The sequence below is a fragment of the Stegostoma tigrinum genome, chromosome 12 (genome assembly GCF_030684315.1).
Source record: "Stegostoma tigrinum isolate sSteTig4 chromosome 12, sSteTig4.hap1, whole genome shotgun sequence".
Taxonomy (NCBI): domain Eukaryota; kingdom Metazoa; phylum Chordata; class Chondrichthyes; order Orectolobiformes; family Stegostomatidae; genus Stegostoma; species Stegostoma tigrinum.
The window spans coordinates 79,468,518-79,490,030 of record NC_081365.1 but is presented as its reverse complement, the minus strand read 5'-3'; the positions used below and the strand labels follow the sequence as shown (position 1 = coordinate 79,490,030).

The 21,513-nt window shown below is 45.6% G+C and overlaps 1 protein-coding gene across 2 annotated transcripts in view; it reads left to right on the top strand.

Moving 5' to 3' along the window:
- Nucleotides 1-20,118, top strand: part of vwa8 (von Willebrand factor A domain containing 8) — a 354,489-nt gene extending 334,371 nt beyond the window's left edge. For both annotated transcript variants that reach the window (XM_059650499.1, XM_059650498.1), the window contains 3 exons: nt 5,592-5,690; nt 13,795-14,033; nt 18,943-20,118. In XM_059650499.1, coding sequence (XP_059506482.1) covers nt 5,592-5,690; nt 13,795-14,033; nt 18,943-19,051 — 447 coding nt within the window. In that variant the 3' untranslated portion in view covers nt 19,052-20,118. The remainder of the gene's footprint in view (nt 1-5,591; nt 5,691-13,794; nt 14,034-18,942) is intronic.
- The last annotated feature ends 1,395 nt before the right edge of the window (nt 20,119-21,513 follow it).

Here is a 21,513-nt window from a genome sequence, read left to right as displayed (position 1 = left end):
TATGTACAGACTGCAGTGTGAAGTGTGTGATCAGTGAACCCACCCAGGTTGATCTGTAAATTTTATTGGCACGTTTCGGTGTTTTTTGTCGACAAGTGTGCAGATGATAAATGAATTATCCTCTGAGACCTCAAAATGAAAGCTATATAATAATAGTTTACTGTTTATACTGGAGCTTCCTTATGTATAATTACTGTGCAAGTGAAGGCATATTGAAATGATTACATTCAGAAAGAGGATAAAAATTTCCTTTACTTCATTTTTAGGATATGTAAGTAGTTGGCAAGGCCAGTATATATTTCTGATCTCTAAGTGCCCTTAAGAAGGTAGTGTTGAACTGCTTTCATGAATACCACTGAATGGGAAATTTCAGAGGGTAGTTAAGAGTCAACCATGTTTGCAATGGATCATAGAATCACCGTAAACCAGACTGAGTACAGACGGCAGGTTTTCTTCTCTAAAGGACGTTAGTGAATCACACTGTTGTTGAATGCTGTTTCTTCTAATTTTAGATGCTTGAAGGAATAACTTAAGATCTGCATTTGGTAATTGAGGAATGAACTTCTCTTCCTTTGTGTCTTCCTTTTGTGGTCAGCTAGCCAAATGCTCTAAATGCAGTCAAAAGGACTAGTAGGGAGTTAGTTATGTGCTGCACTGAACAATCTGATGTTCACAAGAGCAAGCTTTCAGTTGTGGAAGCTCCTAGCCGATGTTCCTCAGCCTCCCCTCTGGGGCTGTGACCTGGCACTGAGTGGCATAGATTCTCAACCATTCCTTTGCACCATTCCTGCCACTAAGGTTTCCTTTCGCCATGCATAACTATGTGAGGAAAGAAAAGAGAACTTCAGGTCATTGATCTTTCTAATAATTCTAGCCCAGGAATTGGGAGTCTTGATAGCACACATTATTGGTTGGGAATTGGAGATTCCTCAAAAAAAGAAAGAATTCTATAAACTCGAAGACACAGCAGGGGGGCACCAGGCTGAATGGAATTGCTTGTTCAACGAGCTAGCAAAGACACAATGAGCAGATTGGCCGTCTTGTGAAGAGATGTATGCCCAACTTTCTAATGAAAGACAAGAGCCCATGCTATTGGCGGGAATATGTTGGCATGGATTAGAGATTCATCAAATGGGCAGGCAACAACGAGCGGGGATAGGGGTTTCTTTTTCAGGTTGGCAACATGTAACCAATGGGCTTCAGCAGAGATCAGTTCTGGAACTGCAAATGTTTATAATAGATATTAATGACTTGGAGGAAGGAAGCAAATGTACTGCAGCCAAATCTGCAGCCAACTCAAAATAGGTGGAAAGGCAAGTTGCAGAAGGGTTGCAAACAATTTATCAAGATATACAGATAGGTTAAATGTGAGTAAAATATTAGCAAATGGGAAATTATGAAGTTGTTCATTTTACAAGGAAGAACAAAAGAACAGTATTATTTAAATGGAGAAAAACATCAGAAACACAGAAAGCTAGTACAAAGCACAGCAGATAATCAGGACGAATGTTGATCTTTATTGGGACTGGCATAAAAGAGTAGAGAAGTCTTACTGCAGTAGTGTAGGGTACTGATGAGAGCACAGCTGGAGTACACTAAGCAGTTTTGCTCCCCTTACTCAAGCAAAGATATTATTTCATTGGAGGCAGTTCAGGAAAGGTTCACAAGGGCGATGCACAAATTGGAGGATTGTTTAATGAGCCAACTTTTAAACAGTTTTGGACTCTGCTCACTGGAGTTCAGAGAATCAGTGGTGATCTTATTGAAACATAAATGGCTCTTAAGGGGCTTGTCAGGCTAAATGCTGAATGATACTTATCCTCATGGAAGAATCCAGAACCAGAGGGCATAGTCTCAGAATAAAGGGATGCCAATTTAAGACTGGATAAGGAAGAATTTCTTCTCTGAGTGATAACTGTGTTTGGAACCCCTTGCCACTATGGGGACAGATTCTTTGTGTATATTTAAGGTTGAAATAAATAAGTAGATACTTCAGTTCTGAAGAATGGTCACTGGACCCAAAATGATAACTCTACTTTCTCTCCACAGATGCTGCCAGACCTGCTGGGTTTCTCCAGCAATGTCTGTTTTTGTTATCTGATTCTTGACCAGTAGGAGAATCAAAGGTTATGGGGAAAGGGCAGGCAAGGGGCCAAATAGCCTGCTCCTGTTCCAATGTCTGACGGCCTTTCAGAAAGGTTAATGTTAAATCAGCTTCCATTCTCTTTCAGGAAGTGCATTCCAGATCAAAACAATTCCCCTCCCCTCCCTTAAAAATATTCTACTCTCCTCCCTCTGATTATTTTGTGAATTATTGTTCTCTTTGTACTGATTCAAGTGCCAGTGGAAACAGTTTGTCCCCGTCTACTCACTCGTGTGCTTCCAAAATTGTCAACAATTCTCCTCTTAATCTTCTCTGCTCCAAGGGTTCAAGTCCAATTCCTTGGTCTGTTCATAAACCTTGTTCTCTGGGAATGTCATATTAGTCCTTCATCCTTCCCAGGTCTTCAACATCTGTACTAAAGTGTGGTGGCCAGGATACAACACAATTTACTAGCTGAGGCGCAAATAGCGTTTTGTCAAAGTTTATGTCGTAACTTCGTTGTCTTTATCCTGTCTCTGCTTACAAAACCTAATATCCTGCATGTATGCGTTTTATTAACGTGCTCAACTTTCCTTGCCACCTTCAAAAGTTTGAGTCTGTGAACTCCCAGGCCTTCCTATTTCAGCAGTTTGAGATAATAGGAACTGCAGATGCTGGAGAATCCAAGATAACGAGGTGTAGAGCTGGATGAGCACAGCAGGCCAAGCAGCATCTCAGGAGCACAGAAGCTGACATTTTGGGTTCCGATGAAGGGTTTAGGCCCGAAACATCAGCTTTCCTGCTCCTAAGATGCTGCTTGGCCTGCTGTGCTCATCCAGCTCTACACTCTATTTCAGCAGTTTGTTTGTTCTTCTTGAACGGATACAGAATTGATACTCGAAATTAAAATCAGAACAGATCAGCAACACAATCTTAACTTCAGAAGTTTATTTATGCAGGTTGTATTTTCCAGATACAGCTACCTTGGACCAGAGAATTTGTTGCACCACTGGAGCTCAAGTACATTCAAAGCACAAAAAGTTTAACAGTTTAAAAACCACCTTGACTTGTATCAATCACAAGTCTAACAGGTGAAAGGTTTTCCATTTGAACACCAAAAGCAGGATTTAGGTTGTCTGAAATGGACAAAGAATAACAAAAAGCAATATGAATAAGGAGGTTCTGTCTGTACTGAAATAGTCCATTTTTTTATTTCAAAAATATACTTTATTCATAAAAAAATCTCCTTGTATATATACATGGATACAAAAGCAGTTCGGGTCTGCACAGTTGTATATCAAGTAAACACACAAAACATTGGAGTTTGGCTACCCACAAAACCAAAGACGTCTCCTATACACAAAATACTAATATTTACATATATTTGATACACTAGGAGAGTCTGATAACTAAACAGATCCCTATTTACCTTCAGCAGAAAGACCTCAGACAGTAGCCTTTCCCATCTGCGCCAAATGCCCCAAGCTTTAGTGCAAGCCTCAGCACGTAGTCCTGGGCCTTGGAATGTGCCAGTCTGCAACCCTCGGTCAAGGTTAACTCCTTGCTCTGGAAGACCAAGATTCAGGCAGACCAAAAAGAGTCCAGGTTGATGGTCATCTAAGCACAGTTGATGTTTGTTTTCGTGTGCATCCTGGAAAGCAGACTGTAGAGCACAAACTCCCACATCATAGAAGTGCTTGGGATGAACATCAACAAAAACCACTGCATGTTTCTCCAGACTTCCTTTGTAAAGGCACAATCCACAGAATGAGACAGAAGTGAGGCACACTTGACCCACCATTTAACCCCCTCCCCCCCCCACCCCGGTCACACCTCACCGAAGCACTTTGAGGACCGCATGCAGTAGCACAGACTGACCAGGCATACATACAGGATCGCACACAAGCTAAGTGATGTCTTACCCAAACACAACAAGACCTGTGCTCTGATCAAGAGTCATCTAGATTTGATTAGTTAGCTTGTGCTCTTTCCATGGATGCTGTCTGACCCGCTGCAATCTCCATCTTTTCAAGACCTGAACAACATCCAGGCTTGGACTGAAAAATGGCAAGTTACAGTCATGCCACACAAATGCCAGGCAATGACCATCTCCAATAAGAGATGAGCTAACTATTGCCAATTGACATCACTGAATCCCTCACAGTCAACGTCCTAGGGATCACCATTGACTAGAAACTGCACGATCCATATGAATACTGTGGCTACAAGAGCAGGTCAGAAGCTAGGACTCCTGCAGTGAGTAACACACCTCCTGACTCCCAAAGCCTGTCCACCTTCTACAAAGCACAAGTCAGGAGTGTGAGGGAATACTCCTTGCTTGACTAAATGATTGCAGCTTCAACAACAGTCAAGAAACTTAGCACCATCCTGAACAAAGGAACCCACTTTTTTGGCACCACATCCACTAGCATCCACTCCCACCACCATATATCCATAGAATCCCTACATTGTGGCAAGAGGTCATTCAGTCCATTGAATCTGCACCAACAATCTAAACAACATCCCACCCAGACCCAGACCCAGCCCCTTTGCCTATCACTGTAATCCCATATTTACCATGGCTAATCCACCAAGCCTACACATTCCTAGACGCAACAGACAATTTAGATTGGCCAGTCCACGTAACTTGTACATCTTAGGACTGGGGGAAGAAACTAGAGCATCCAGTGGAAACCCACACAGAAATGGGGACAATATGCAAAATCCAGGCAGATATTCACCCAAGGCTGAAATCGAGTCCATGTCCTTAGCATTGTGAGGCAGCAATGTTAACCACTGAGCCATTATACTATACCACCAACACTCAGCAACAGTATATACTAACTACAAGATGCCCTGCAAAAATTCACTGAAGTTCCTTAAACAGTAGTTTCCAAACCCACAACTGGGGCTGTCCATCCAAAAGGATAAAAACAGCAGGTTTATAGGATCACCACCATCAGAATGTTCCCCTCTAGGCCACTGATCATCCAGACCCGGAGATACATCACCATTCCGTCAATCGGATGGTGATTCCTTCCCATTCCATTCCTTCCTTCTGAGAAAGGGTCACTGGACCTGAAACATTAACTCTGTTTTCTCCTTCACAAATGCTACCAGACCCGCTGAGCTTTTCCAGCAACTTTGTTTTTGTTCCTGATTTACAGCATCCGCAGTTCTTTTGGTTTTTATTTACCATTCCTTCAATGTTTCTGGGGGAAACGAATCGTAAAATTCCCTCCCTAATGGCATATTAGGCCTACCCATACCATACCATGGGCCTACATGGATGGCAGCATTTCACGCAGGCAGCTAATCACCACCTTTTCAAGGGCATCTAGTGATGGGCAATAAATGCAAGCCCAGCCACTGATGTCCATGTCCCGTGAGTGAATTAAAGAACAACCTTAATACTCGGTAATGCTGACAAATACTCAATAGCAGCATGCCCTGGAGGCGTATTCAGCATTTACCATGTCTAATTTTCTGGTCTGTTTTGTCTCTTCAGTATGACATTGTTGGTCACTCAGGAGATGGATTCAACATTGAGCTGGTCAGGAGTGAAAAGCTTCCGAGAAACAACAAGGAGAGACTTCAGGTTATGAAGGTAATTGGTTTTGTTCCTTGCTCGTCACTGCCGATGTTGTGATCCACTGCATCGCTCACTAGCACAAAAAGCGGCAAGAGCTAACTCTGTGGATCATTGGGATAAATGGAGCTTTTCATTTACAAATGTGCAGAAGATTATAAAGGTAATGAGATATGGTACTATGGAGTAGAGATACAGAGCAGGCATAACCTAATTGTATAGTATAAATGTCTTGTGGAGCAGAATGGCCTGCTCCCCTTCCTCTGTGTACCAAGGTACCATTCCCATCTCTGACAGCAAAGAGAGGGATGATATGGCTTATGAAGAATAGAAGTTGGTGTTAGCCTTCAGTCCCTGGACTCTATTTGCCATTCAGTGCTACAAATGCAAGACTGTCACATTATAAAATATTTCCTTTAATTTAAAGCAAAAGAGAACTCATGATTAGAAGCACGGTTAAAATCTGTCAGGAGACAGGCCCATGTGGTCTGATTCTAATGGCGAAAGTGGCCAGAATGAAATAAATAGAAAATCAAATGACAGTTTTCACACCACGCTTGAAATAGGAACAGCAGTTCAAACTCAGACCCAAAGGGATAGACAGAACCAGCTGCTCCATGAAAATAGACCAAAAAAAACTGTTTTGTGTTAGCTATGAAGAAGGAGGATAGTGGGGACTTGTTTTCTGTTAGAAGAACCAAGTCTTGTTGAGATCTAAGGAACAAGGTGTCACCAGGATGGGCCTTACTACTTAAAGTCAGTTAGGGGATACTCAGAAGATTGAGTTGAATGACATTTGAAGGTCACTGGAAGATTTGTCTGGATGTGGCAGTGAGAAGGAAGCCTGCTGAAAAGCCAGGAGCACCTTAGGACTGTATCTACCAGATCTTTGGGAGCATGGTATAGCATCCAAACAGGTTGTACAATTTTTTGGTTGTATTGGTTAATTAATGAGAAGTACCATTTCCTTTTAAAAACTGAAGAAACTGTGGATGCTGTACATCAGGAACAAAAACAGAAGTTGCTGGAAAAGCTCAGCAGGTCTGGCCGCATCTGTAGAGAAAAATCAGATTTAGCGTTTCGGGTCCAGTGACCCTTCTGCAGAACTTCAATCATTTTAGAGCCTAAACTCTCCCACATTCGAGCCCCCAGCCACACACTCCAGGCCTTGTTATCACATAGCCTGCCATTACACACTACCTATTGTTGGTCTTTAATAGTCCCAATAACAGCTATTCACTCTCCTAGCCAGATTGTTATTGACTCCTTTGTCTACCCAACTGCGCTTCTCTCTCCATGGGCTCTATCCCCACCTATCATTTACTTCTTACCTTCTCCCCCTGCCCTATCTTCTGCATATAAACTGTCATTTTCCTAGCTACTATCAGTTCTGAGGAAGGGTCACAGATGTCGCCAGACGTGCTAAGCTTTTCCAGCAACTTCAGTTCATCTTCTTGAATGACAGCATCTGCATTTCTTCCGGCTTTTAAATGTTTGAGCTATTTTGATTTTAGTTTGTTTGTTACAGTAAAATCTTAAAAAATGAATCTTCACCTGCGATTCATTCTGTCAGTCACTGGGAAGTTTCAGCTTCTTTCAAAAAATTCTTGTTTTTACTGAATTGTCATTATTAGAGAATACAAGAAGTCCAGATTTGGTCTGGGATTCAAATCCAGGGGCTGTAAAATGGATATGCTGGAACTTCCCCGAGTTTAAGTAAAAAAGGTTAAACATTTAGAACATAGAATAGAACAGCACAGTACAGGCCCTTCAGCCCACGATATTGTGCCAACCTATTATCCTACTAAGATCAAACTACCCTGCATACCCCACAGTTTACTATCCTCCATGTGCCTATCCAAGAGTCGCTTAAAAGTCTCTAAAATGTCTGACTCCACCACCACTGCCGGCAGCACATTCCACACGCCCACCAGTCTGTGTGAAGAACATACCTCTGACATCTCCCTTATACCTTTCTCCATTTTTCTCTACAGATGCTACCAGACCTGCTGAGCTTTTCCAGCAACTTCTGTTTTTGTTCCTGATATACAGCATCCACAGTTTCTTCAGTTTTTAAAAGGAAATGGTACTTCTCATTAATTAACCAATACAACCAAAAAATTGTACATCGTCTTAAAATTATGACCCCTCGTAATAGTCACTTCCGCCCTGGGAAAAAGTCTCTGTCTATTCACCCTATGCCTTTCATCATCTTGTACACCTCAATCAAGTCACCTCTCATCCATCTTCGCTTCAATGCAAAAACCTCAATCTTTCCTCATAAGACCTGCCCTCCAGTCCAGGCAGCATCCTGGTAAAGATAGTAAAATGTGAGGCTGGATGAACACAGCAGGCCAAGCAGCATCTCAGGAGCACAAAAGCTGACGTTTCGGGCCTAGACCCTTCATCAGAGAGGGGGATGGGGAGAGGGAACTGGAATAAATAGGGAGAGAGGGGGAGGCGGACCGAAGATGGAGAGTAAAGAAGATAGGTGGAGAGAGTATAGGTGGGGAGGTAGGGAGGGGATAGGTCAGTCCAGGGAAGACGGACAGGTCAAGGAGGTGGGATGAGGTTAGTAGGTAGATGGGGGTGCGGCTTGGGGTGGGAGGAAGGGATGGGTGAGAGGAAGAACCGGTTAGGGTGGCAGAGACAGGTTGGACTGGTTTTGGGATGCAGTGGGTGGGGGGGAAGAGCTGGGCTGGTTGTGTGGTGCAGTGGGGGGAGGGGACGAACTGGGCTGGTTTAGGGATGCAGTAGGGGAAGGGGAGATTTTGAAACTGGTGAAGTCCACATTGATACCATATGGCTGCAGGGTTCCCAGGCGGAATATGAGTTGCTGTTCCTGCAACCTTCGGGTGGCATCGTTGTGGCAGTGCAGGAGGCCCATGATGGACATGTCATCTGGAGAATGGGAGGCGGAGTGGAAATGGTTTGCGACTGGGAGGTGCAGTTGTTTATTGCGAACCGAGCGGAGATGTTCTGCAAAGCGGTCCCCAAGCCTCTGCTTGGTTTCCCCAGTGTAGAGGAAGCTGCACCGGGTACAGTGGATGCAGTATACCACATTGGCAGATGTGCAGGTGAACCTCTGCTTGATGTGGAATGTCATCTTGGGGCCTGGGATGGGGGTGAGGGAGGAGGTGTGGGGACAGGTGTAGCATTTCCTGCGGTTGCAGGGGAAGGTGCCGGGTGTGATGGGGTTGGAGGGCAGTGTGGAGCGAACAAGGGAGTCACGGAGAGAGTGGTCTCTCCGGAAAGCTGACAGGGGAGGGGATGGAAAAATGTCTTGGGTGGTGGGGTTGGATTGTAAATGGCGGAAGTGTCGGAGGATAATGCGTTGTATCCGGAGGTTGGTAGGGTGGTGTGTGAGAACGAGGGGGATCCTCTTGGGGCGGTTGTGGCGGGGGCGGGGTGTGAGGGATGTGTTGCGGGAAATATGGGAGACACGGTCAAGGGCGTTCTCGATCACTGTGGGGGGAAAGTTGCAGTCCTTAAAGAACTTGGACATCTGGGATGTGCGGGAGTGGAATGTCTTATCGTGGGAGCAGATGCGGCGGAGGCAGAGGAATTGGGAATAGGGGATGGAATTTGGTAAATCTCCTCTGCACCCTCCCTGAAGCTCCCACTTCCTTCCTATAATGAGGTGACCAGAACTGAACACAGTGTTCCAAATGTGGTCTAACCAGGGTTTTATAGCGTTCTGGCATAACCTTGCGGCTCTTAAACTCAATTCCCTTGCCAATGAAAGACAACACACCATGCACGTTCTTTACAACCCTATCAACTTGGGCCATAACTTTGAGGTATCTATGGACGTGAACCTGAAGATCCCTCTGTTCCTCCACACTGCCAAGAATTCTGCCATTAACCCTGTAGCCAATACAAATTCGACCTTCCAAAATGAATCACTTCACAATTTGCAATCTTCATTGAAAAGTTAACATGAATACGTACAGATGGAAGTTTATTTAAATGGAGAGAGGTTGCAAACTCTGAGATACAGAGAGGTTGCAAACTCCGAGATACAGAGGGTCTGGATGTCCTAGTCAATGAATGATGTAAAGTTAGTTTGCACAAAGACAAATTGTTGCTTCTTGTGAGGGAAATGGATAATAAAGGAGAATTTTTTTTTGTCTGATGGAAAGTGAGCTAATAAGACCAGCATTTGTTACCCATCCTTATTTGCCATTTAAGTGAGTGGTTTACCAGGATGTTTCAGAGAGTAGTTGCTGAGAGTTTGGAATCACAGACTGGACAAATATGGCAGATTTATTTTCCTAAAGGATATTGGTGAACCAGATTGCTTTAAACAATCAATAATACTTTCATGATTATCGTCATTGAGACTCGCTTCTAAATTTTCACTAAATCCCATGGTGAGATTTGAACCCATACTCCCAGAGCTTGAGCTAGGTTCTCGGTATTACTGGTCTATTCCACTGTCGTCCTGGTCGGGATGTTTAGCTGCAGTTTCACTGGAGTACTTTGTGCAGTGTTGATCTTCCTTACTTAAAATAGGATATAGATTTGAAACAGTTCAGAGAAGGTTTACTGGACTGGTTCCTGGGATGGGAGAGGTTAGACAGGCTGAGCCTTTATCCATTGGAGTTTAGAAGAAAGCGAGTGACCTTATTGAGACATAAGATACTGAGACAAAGTACTTGTCTCAGGACTTGACAAAGTGGTCGTTTTTTTTTTCTATTTATTCGCAGGATGTGGACGTTTCTGGTAAGGCCAGCATTTGATGCCCATGCCTAATTGCCCAGAGAGCAAGTAAGAGCCAATCACATTGCTGTGGGTCCGCTGTCACATGTAGGCCAGACCAGATAATGATAGTAGATTTTCTTCCCTGGCTAGTGAACCGGATGAGTTTTCCCAACAATTGGCAATGGTTTCATTGTAACAATTAGACTCTTAATTCCAGATTTTTTAATTGTACTCAAATTCCACCGTCTAGCAGGGTGGGATTTGAACCTGGGTACTTAGAACATTTTGGACTTTACAAGCTTCAAAATCTCCCCTCCTCCTGTCTCCTCCCTATCTCCCCAACTACACTCACCTTTACTGGCTCCATCCCAGCCTCTTTAACCTGTCTGTCTCCTCTCAACCTATCTTCTTCTCTATCCATCTTCTATTTGCCTCTCCCTCTCTCCCTATTTATTTCAGAACTCCCTTCCCCTCCCCCATTTCCGAAGAAGGGTCTAGACCTGAAATGTCAGCCTTCCTGCTCCTCTGATGCTGCTTGGCCTGCTGTGTGCATCCAGCCTTACACCTTGTTACCTAGATCATTAGTGATAATGGGAACTGCAGATGCTGGAGAAGCCTCTCTGATGAAGGGTCTAGGCCCGAAACGTCAGCTTTTGTGCTCCTGAGATGCTGCTGGGCCTGCTGTGTTCATCCAGCCTCACATTTTATTACCTAGATCATTACCCAGGTCTCTAACAGCCTAGTGATGGTAATACCACCAGGCCACCGCTTCCCTCAAAAAGATGAAAGGATGTTCCTTTTTGTGGGCAAGACTTGAAGTAGGCAAATAGAGTTTAACAATCTCCCACTTGAAATTGATTCTATGATTCTAAGAGGGAGATAATAATTTATTTTTCTGACAGAGGATCATGAGTCTGTGGAGCTTGAGGAGGAAAGTGATGATCCTGGTTGCACTCCAGTTGGCGTAGCTAGAATTCAATTAGAAATCAAACAACTTGAGTAGGAGTCTTCAACTGGCGAAAGAAGGCGATTAAAAAGTACTTGAAATTCCAAGGAAGAAGCCAAAGGATAAACATTGAATTTCAAAAGAAGGGAAGTTTGAGTTCAACACAGAGTAAGATCAAGAATATATGAACACAAGATATTAGCATAACTTGAGGATGAGTCAGATTTAATGCCAAGTTTTACTTTGACAATAAATATTTACTTGGTGCCTAAAGTCAGTGAGAAGAAGCTGAAAGATGTCACTTGAGAAAATTGCCATGAAACTGCAATTGCTAAATGTTGTGTGAATGTGTTTATGGCAAAGGTTTTGGCAGTGTACTCATCCCATTCAGTTGTACAGATTGGTGACTATGATACAGTGAAAGCTTTCTGTTCATTATTCCTCATTTAGTGCCGGAGGTTTCCAGGCAAAAATGTGGAGAATATATTTGTTGGAGAATATGAATTGCTATTTGATAGATCGTATAGATCACCCAGGCTTAAACCAGACTTTGAAAACCTTAGGGAGATAATGGAACAATTTAAAAATAATATTCCTTTGGGAATAAGTTCCCACCTGGAAGTCCAGAAAGTTTCTAAGATAGGAGTAGTTGCAATAATGGTGGACTCTTATGAGGAATTTTTTGGAGGTATTCAGTGTAAAGCCTAGTGAATTTTTGCTTCATATCTTACTAACCTGCCACATTACTTACCTACCTGTTGCCTATGACTCTCGGATCTGATTTCAATCCCACATAACCATCCACCAATCCCAGCATAACACACCACTCAGTGGATATCTGCCAAAAGACCAGTTCCTCTGTAAACTTGGTAATTTAGAAGGTTGAATATTAGTTAGATGAGTTATGCCATCGGCAAGGTGTTTAACAAGCAAAAATCCCCCGTATCAAAGAAGCAAAATACTGCGGATGCTGAAAATTTGAAACAAACATAGAGAATGCTGGAGGAGTTCAGCAAGTTTAACAATATCGCTGGTGAGAGACCAGTTAGCATTTCAAGTCTAGAAGTCCAGCTCTGAAGAAGAGTTGTACTGGACTTCAAACTATCTGTGTGGGTTTCCTTCGGGTGCTCCAGTTTCGTCCCACGGTCCAAAACTGGGGGGATTGGCCATGCTAAATTGTCTGTGGTGATGAGGAATGTACTGGCTAGGCAGCTTTGGAGGGTTGGTGCAGATTCAATGAACTGAATGGCCTCTTTCCGCACTGTGGGGTGCTATGATTCTCGAAAACTTACAGTTCATCAGTTGTTGGTAGAGCTGGCAGAGTCCCAGATTTAAGACAAACCAATGAATTTGGTCAATCCATTGTAATAGCTGAGAATGACACAGCCCCTGTACCTTTGTAATAAATGGAACTGTTTACCATAAAACTACCAGCTGATAAAATACAACACATACTAGGATATTTGATGAGAGAGAGATAATGGGAACTGCAGATGCTGGAGATTCCAAGATAATAAAATGTGAGGCTGGATGAACACAGCAGGCCAAGCAGGATATTTGATGATATTGTTTGTGATGCTTTTCTGACCGTGACAGTAGTAGCAATCTCCAGTTGTCAAACCATCTGAGGAGGTCATGTAAACACCTGACTCAGCACTGCATTTAATCTCCTGACTATAAATGCTCTTAAACTTGTCTCTCTTTGCTCCCTTTTTCCGAACAAAACTTTCCCTTGATTCCCCTTCAATCCATTTAGCCAATCTGTCTCTGATTCCCAATCAATCCTCTTTGCCAAGCTCACTTAGATTCTCAATAACGACATTATGCTACTCGATCTCTGATTCTTGATTAGTACACTCCTTCATTCTCACTTTTATTCTCATTCACTATTCTCTGCTGATCTCAATCTGTTTGTCAATCAATATTGTCTGCTAACTTCACTTCAGTTCCTAATCCCTACTCTCCACCAAACTCAATCTGATTATCAATCAGTACTCTCCCAATCAATGCTTTTGCACTGACCATAAATGTACTCCTGCACTCTCGCTTTGATTGCCAAACAGTACCCTCTGTCAGTCTCTCTGTCAGGCTTCCCAATCAATGCTGCCAATCTCTCTGATTCCAGCCCATTACTCACTGATGGTGCAGATTGGAGAGACTGCTAACATATTCAGCCACAGTTAAACAAAGTTTTAGCAGTTAGTCCGTGTGATGTTGGAAATTTGTGATCTCCGAATGTGACTTTTGTTTGGTCTGAATATTTGTAGATCGTCCTAAATTTGTTGCAATTGTAAATTTGTTGCACTGAATGCTCTGTGGTGGATATGAAGGTTGCACTGCATTTACAAGGTTATGATGTGTTTGAACATGACCTGTGCTTGTTGACTTTTTTGTGTGTGTGTGTGTGTGTGTGTGTGTGTGTGTGTGTGTGTGTAGTCTGACTCTGAACAATGGAATGTTCATCTTCTCTAGACAATGCATGCCCATTCCCAGTTTTGTATGAGTGGAGACCATACTCTTGAAGGAACGGAACACGCGATTCAAGAGATTGCCAGGGAAGAGGCGGATGAACGTTTTGTCATTGTTCTGAGTGATGCTAACCTGGAGCGATATGGCATAAGCCCTGCAAGGTTCACCCAAGTCTTGACTTGCAACCCTCAGGTTAATGCGTTCGCCATTTTCATTGGCTCCCTGGGTGACCAAGCAGAAAGGTATTTTCACAAAAAATATAAACTTTTATTGTTGCTATTCAGCATTTTATTTGTGTATACATGGTGTAGGGGTTTAGCAACGTCCGTCACCAACAGTGACTTGGAGCGAGCCCTGAACAACATGTCTGTCAGGCTGGATCTGCAGCTGTTAGTGAGAGAATCAACATGAAAAAAAACTAACCAGGCTTCTTCCTCATTAATCTGCCTGTCATAGATTCTTCTGTCCATGACACACTATCGGTAGGAGTGACCACCTGTGTCCTTGTCCAGTCCACTCCTTGTGGAATTGAAGTCTCCTCTTCACATTGAGGATACCTTCCATAATATTGTGTGACACTACCAATGTGTCAGTGGAACAGATCTCAAAAAGATCTAACAACTCAAGACAATGCATCCATGAGGCTCTGAGGGCCATCAACAGCAACAAGATTGTATTTAACTCAAGTCTATAACTTCATGGCCCAACATTTCTCCCACTTTACCAGTATGTCAAGCCAGGGGATCAGCCCTGGTTCCGTATAGAGTGTAGGAGGGTATGCTAGGAGTAGAACCAGGCATACCTCAAAATGAGATGCCAAACTGGTGAAGCTACCGAACAGGACTACTTGCATGCTAAACATCAAAAGCAGTATGTAACAAACAGAACTAAGCGATTCCACAATTAGCAGATTGGATCTGAGGCTCTGCAATCCTGCACTTAATGTCTTAAAGTGGTAGTCAGTTAAACAATGAACGTAAACATCTTCATTCCTAGTGATGGTAGACTCCAAGATGCCAGTGCAAAAGACTGGACTTATACCACTATCTTCAGTCAGAATTGTTAGGTCAACATTTCAGGAGATTCACATCATAGTAATGTTACTGGATAGTCATCAAGCGAGCAAAACTGAAGTCAATAGAAATTGGGAGGAGGGGCAAGCTCTCCACTTGTTGGAGTCATACCTGACACAGAGATAAATGGTGGTGGTTGTTGGAGACCAATCATCTCCGTTGTTTAGCACATATATAATGTTGAGACACTGGCACAATCTGTGTCTGCATGCAGCAAGACTTGAACAGCATTCAGGTTTGACCTGGTGAATGGCAAGGAACATTTGTGCAAGTAAATGACCATCTCAAATGAGAGAATCTGAAATCACCTCTCAAAGCATCGTGAGAGTAACCATCGACCAAAAACTTACAGGGCTAGCCCCATAAAAATTCTGCAACAATTAGCTCATCGCCTGACTCGCCAAAGCCTCACACGCCTGATCCAGTACTGTGTTTGTTCCAAATAATGACAAACCTTGAGTGTTGTTGAAGCTGCTCTCATCCAGACAAATGGAGAGTATTCTATCACACTGCTGACTTGTGCCCAGTGGATGGTGGACAGGATTTGCAGAGTCAGGAGGTGACTGACTCTGCAGATTTGCAGCCATTGCATTTATGTGGCTCATCCAGTTCAGTTTCTGGTGTTGATTTTGAGGGATAAATAGATTCTGTCATGCAGGAGATGGTCATTACCTGGAACTTGTGTGGTATGAATGTTAGCCCAAACCTTGATATTGTTCAGATGTTGCTGCATATGCACGTAGAATGTTTCAGTATCTGAGGAGTTGCAAATTGTGTTAAAAATTGTGCAGCCATTGGCAAACATCTCCACTTCTCACCATTTGATGAAGGATGGTAATTTATGAAGCAGTTGAAGATGTATAAGCCGAGGACTCTACCCTGAATAATTCCTGGTACTGAAATTACTGACTTCCAATAACCACATTCATCTTCCTACATTCCAGGTATGACTCCAAACAGCAGAGAGTTTTCCCTCCGATTACAATTGTTTCCAGTTTTTCTGACATTCATTAATGCCATTCTCCAGAAATTCAGAAAGTGGGTGTCAGAATTCCCAATCAACTGCAAACTAAAATGTTGGATTTTCAGTAATGGCTGCCGTGGAGATTCGCCTCTTACTCCCCGGTCACTCAAGCCTCCTCTCCCTCACCCCGGTCTCCCCAGTCTCCTCTCCCTCGCCCCGGTCTCTCCAGTCTCCTCTCCCTCGCCACGGTCTCGCCAGTCTCCTGGCCCTCGCCCCGGTCTCGCCAGTCTCCTGGCCCTCGCCACGGTCTCGCCAGTCTCCTGGCCCTCGCCCCGGTCTCGCCAGTCTCCTGGCCCTCGCCCCGGTCTCGCCAGTCTCCTGGCCCTCGCCCCGGTCTCGCCAGTCTCCTGGCCCTCGCCCCGGTCTCGCCAGTCTCCTGGCCCTCGCCCCGGTCTCGCCAGTCTCCTGGCCCTCGCCCCGGTCTCGCCAGTCTCCTGGCCCTCGCCCCGGTCTCGCCAGTCTCCTGGCCCTCGCCCCGGTCTCGCCAGTCTCCTGGCCCTCGCCCCGGTCTCGCCAGTCTCCTGGCCCTCGCCCCGGTCTCGCCAGTCTCCTGGCCCTCGCCCCGGTCTCGCCAGTCTCCTGGCCCTCGCCCCGGTCTCGCCAGTCTCCTGGCCCTCGCCCCGGTCTCGCCAGTCTCCTGGCCCTCGCCCCGGTCTCGCCAGTCTCCTGGCCCTCGCCCCGGTCTCGCCAGTCTCCTGGCCCTCGCCCCGGTCTCGCCAGTCTCCTGGCCCTCGCCCCGGTCTCGCCAGTCTCCTGGCCCTCGCCCCGGTCTCGCCAGTCTCCTGGCCCTCGCCCCGGTCTCGCCAGTCTCCTGGCCCTCGCCCCGGTCTCGCCAGTCTCCTGGCCCTCGCCCCGGTCTCGCCAGTCTCCTGGCCCTCGCCCCGGTCTCGCCAGTCTCCTGGCCCTCGCCCCGGTCTCGCCAGTCTCCTGGCCCTCGCCCCGGTCTCGCCAGTCTCCTGGCCCTCGCCCCGGTCTCGCCAGTCTCCTGGCCCTCGCCCCGGTCTCGCCAGTCTCCTGGCCCTCGCCCCGGTCTCGCCAGTCTCCTGGCCCTCGCCCCGGTCTCGCCAGTCTCCTGGCCCTCGCCCCGGTCTCGCCAGTCTCCTGGCCCTCGCCCCGGTCTCGCCAGTCTCCTGGCCCTCGCCCCGGTCTCGCCAGTCTCCTGGCCCTCGCCCCGGTCTCGCCAGTCTCCTGGCCCTCGCCCCGGTCTCGCCAGTCTCCTGGCCCTCGCCCCGGTCTCGCCAGTCTCCTGGCCCTCGCCCCGGTCTCGCCAGTCTCCTGGCCCTCGCCCCGGTCTCGCCAGTCTCCTGGCCCTCGCCCCGGTCTCGCCAGTCTCCTGGCCCTCGCCCCGGTCTCGCCAGTCTCCTGGCCCTCGCCCCGGTCTCGCCAGTCTCCTGGCCCTCGCCCCGGTCTCGCCAGTCTCCTGGCCCTCGCCCCGGTCTCGCCAGTCTCCTGGCCCTCGCCCCGGTCTCGCCAGTCTCCTGGCCCTCGCCCCGGTCTCGCCAGTCTCCTGGCCCTCGCCCCGGTCTCGCCAGTCTCCTGGCCCTCGCCCCGGTCTCGCCAGTCTCCTGGCCCTCGCCCCGGTCTCGCCAGTCTCCTGGCCCTCGCCCCGGTCTCGCCAGTCTCCTGGCCCTCGCCCCGGTCTCGCCAGTCTCCTGGCCCTCGCCCCGGTCTCGCCAGTCTCCTGGCCCTCGCCCCGGTCTCGCCAGTCTCCTGGCCCTCGCCCCGGTCTCGCCAGTCTCCTGGCCCTCGCCCCGGTCTCGCCAGTCTCCTGGCCCTCGCCCCGGTCTCGCCAGTCTCCTGGCCCTCGCCCCGGTCTCGCCAGTCTCCTGGCCCTCGCCCCGGTCTCGCCAGTCTCCTGGCCCTCGCCCCGGTCTCGCCAGTCTCCTGGCCCTCGCCCCGGTCTCGCCAGTCTCCTGGCCCTCGCCCCGGTCTCGCCAGTCTCCTGGCCCTCGCCCCGGTCTCGCCAGTCTCCTGGCCCTCGCCCCGGTCTCGCCAGTCTCCTCTCAGTCACTCTCTCAGCTCAGCCCCCCATTGCATGGTAGATCATTGAAGAGATGTGACAATTTTCAAACGTGAATATGTAGCCACAGAAGAAATGTTTAGGAAGCACTGCCCTTCTCAATCCAATGCTGCTTTGCTATTGTCAGAACATATGATCTCGGTTAGGCCCTTGAGCCTGTTTTGCCATTTTAGGTTTAACTACATTTTCCCACACTATCACTACTTTTGTCGGTGTCATTAATATTGAGAAATCTATCATGACTGAGCCTCCACACTGCTTTGGAATAAAGACTTCAAAGATTCACCGCCACCTTTGTTGATCTTCTTCCTCGTCTCAGCACTGAATGGCAGGGGAGGTTACAAAACCCAGCCACTTATTAAGGTGCGTATCCACCAGGATCTGTCTGAGAGACTAATTGGCCGCCTCCTGCCCCGATGATCCTAACTTACCAAGTGCTGGGCTTTAACCATTCATGTACACCCGTTCATGTACACCCATTCATGTACACCCTGACATACTCAGAGAAATCTTTGGCTGAAATTCAGACAATGGTGTGACCAGTAGTCAAAAAGCCTGGTCATCGTGTGAGCTTTACTGGAGCTTTCTGTTATAACAAATTATCATTCACATACAGTATTATCCCTTGATGAGTAAAGTGGGAAGTGTAACCCTAATACATTGTTGATTGATGCATATGGTGAGGTCAAAATGGATTTGACATTGTCAGTTGTTTAGTTTTGGTTCATTATTTGGGTAAAGGCATTGAGTTTTATAGTTCACTATGACCAATAGAAGATTTGTATGTACAGTAGTAATTGAACAGCACTTAAACTTCTTTTGTTAGAGGTTATTATTGGGTGAGTAGTGTCTGTAGAGGCATGATTCCCTCTGTGTGCTTCCTCTCACTGCTGTGTATCATTGTCAGAGTAACATGGTAAAGAATAACCTGCATTGTTAAATTATACATCATTTTTCCGAAAAAAAACTTTCCAGGCTATTTCACTTTTTCTGCAGGCTGTGTAATTTGCAATGTTAATTTATTCTGAAACTAGGCTGCAACAGACTCTGCCAGCAGGGAGGTCCTTTGTTGCCATGGACACAAAACAAATCCCACAGATTCTACAACAGATCTTCACATCCACTGTGTTGTCAACGACCTAAGGACTGTCCCATTTGGTGTGATGTGCATGCAGGAGATGGTGGGAAAAGTTGCATGCAAGGTCGACCTGTCGCTCGTTGCAGGCAGCTGCTGGATGCCTTCTCAGTGACCGCCTTGACCCTACAGTCGGGCTTAGTCGGTGGCAATCACTGGGGTGCATTGGAATAGTGACAGGAAGATTTTCAGCTTTACTTACGAGTGACCATTAGAGGGCTATTAGTAAAATGTGAGACAGTGCCGTTTCCTGAGTCTCTTTATGACTTAATAAATAGATGGTTAAATTAAAGAATATCTGTATGATAAATAGATTCATATAGACATTACTGCTAACCTGTCATGACAGTATAATCTTACTTTTAAACTCTTGTTAGTCAATTCTCAAATCTCCAGGAGGAACAACCCTTCTTTTGAATGTGATGAATTGGAAAGCAATTTGAAATACTTTGATTTCAGGAGACGCATCCCTCTGGCCAGATAAGGATAGTTCAAGGTACATGGTGCAATTATGTCCCATTTCCTTCAGTGACTGTTCAGCATAAGCAAGAGCAGGGAAGGAATTCCTCTGGTCAAAATAAAAACAGGTGCAGATACATGAAGGTAAGAGGGGAGCAGAGCTAGAGTCACTGAAAAGGGCACTATTTCTTGACCCAAACTGCATGGTGATGAAACAAAACGGATATTTAAGACACTGTGTAGGTTTTGCATTCTTCCTCTGCCTCTACTGTGCTGTGTGGCCAACTACTATTGGGCTGGCTACCTACTGATCAACCATCCCATCATAGTTTTTTTCTGCGTCTGTCCTTTCAAATCTTTTAGACAATGAAGAGTTCTGAGGACCTCTGGCTCAGTGTTCAAGCGAGTTGCCCGTAGGCTGTTCTCTGCAGCATATCTACTGAGTTAAATTTCTATGTCAAATTCAACACTTCAAAAGGGACTGAAATGCCCATCTCTTGAACTAATCTGTAAAAGTATTAGAATATAATTTACACACAAGATTTTTTGGAATATTAGGGAAGTAAATGTAAATGATGCAATGTTTTAAGAAGTGATTTAATTAGTAACTTGATATATGCACAGAATAAAGTTTAATATATTTTATCATCTCAAATGCATTCATGCAATCAATTATTACTCACCATGGTTTAATGTCATCTCCTGTTCATTGTAAGCATTAATGTGTACAGTCACATTTCCTTTATTCCTGTAAGGGATCTGGGCATCGCTGGCCAGGACATTTGTTAGCCATCCCTAATTGCCCTTGAACTGAGTGGGTTGCTGGGCAATACAAGTCAATTACATTGTTGTGGGTCTGGAGTTACATGTAGGCCAGACCAGATAAGGAAAGATAGATTTAATTCCCAAAAGAACATTAGCGAGTTGGACGGGCTTTTACAACAACTATGATCACATCACTCAAACCTGCTTTTAATTCTAGATATATTAATTGAATTCAAATTCTGTCAGTTGCACTGATGAAATTTGACCCCCCAGGCACCCAGAGCACTAGCCTAAGGCTCTGAATTAATAGCCCAGTCCAATCTACCATTATCTCCTTCATTGCTGTTCACAGCCTTGCAATGTGGACACTGATGTGTTTCATGCATGACAGCATTTAAAAAAGCATTGGAGAGCTTTGGGACAACAAAAGATCAGGAAAGGTTCTACAGAAATGCATCTTTCTGTTTCGGGCAGTGGTCCCTTATCATTAATCCACCAATAAGTCAGTGTCTCTCTTATGGAAGCTGCAACAACAATACTTGAATTCCGATAACTTATGGTCCCAGTGTGCCTTTCATTATCAGACAACATTTAACACCATGCTTTGCCAGAGAAGTGGGTTTTAAGGATGTGAAGGGGATGAAGTTTACTAAAGGAAATCCAGAGCTTGAGGTCGAGAGAGCTGGATTCTTCCACTGTGCTGGGTGATTAAAACTGGTGATGCTCAAGGGACTGGAATTTATGGATCCAGCCATTCAGCCCATTGAGCCTGCCCCGCCATTTAATATGACCATAGGTGACTGAACACTTCAGTGCCTTTTATCCATACCGTTGCCACAACCCTGTACATTACTGATAATCAGATATCTATCAACCTCTATGTTAAACATACTCAAAGACTGAACTGGCAGAGCGATCTTTGGTAGAAAATTCCAAAGGTTTATAACCCTCCTCATCTTGGACCTAACCTACTTGTCAACATTAAGATGGAGGAGATATTGGATGTCTTGAAAAACAGTAAGGTAGATAAGTCCCCAGAGTCTGATGGGATCTACCCTAAGGGAGGACAAGGGAGATGGTTGCTGGGGCCTTGATAAAGATCTTTTACCCTCTTTAGCTACAGGTGAGGTCCCAGAAGATTGGAGAGTAGCAATTATTGTGCTTTTATTTAAGAAGGGCAACAAAGTTAGTCCAGAAAATGTTACGCCAGTGAGCCTATAATTATTGGATAAGATTGTTAGGGCCA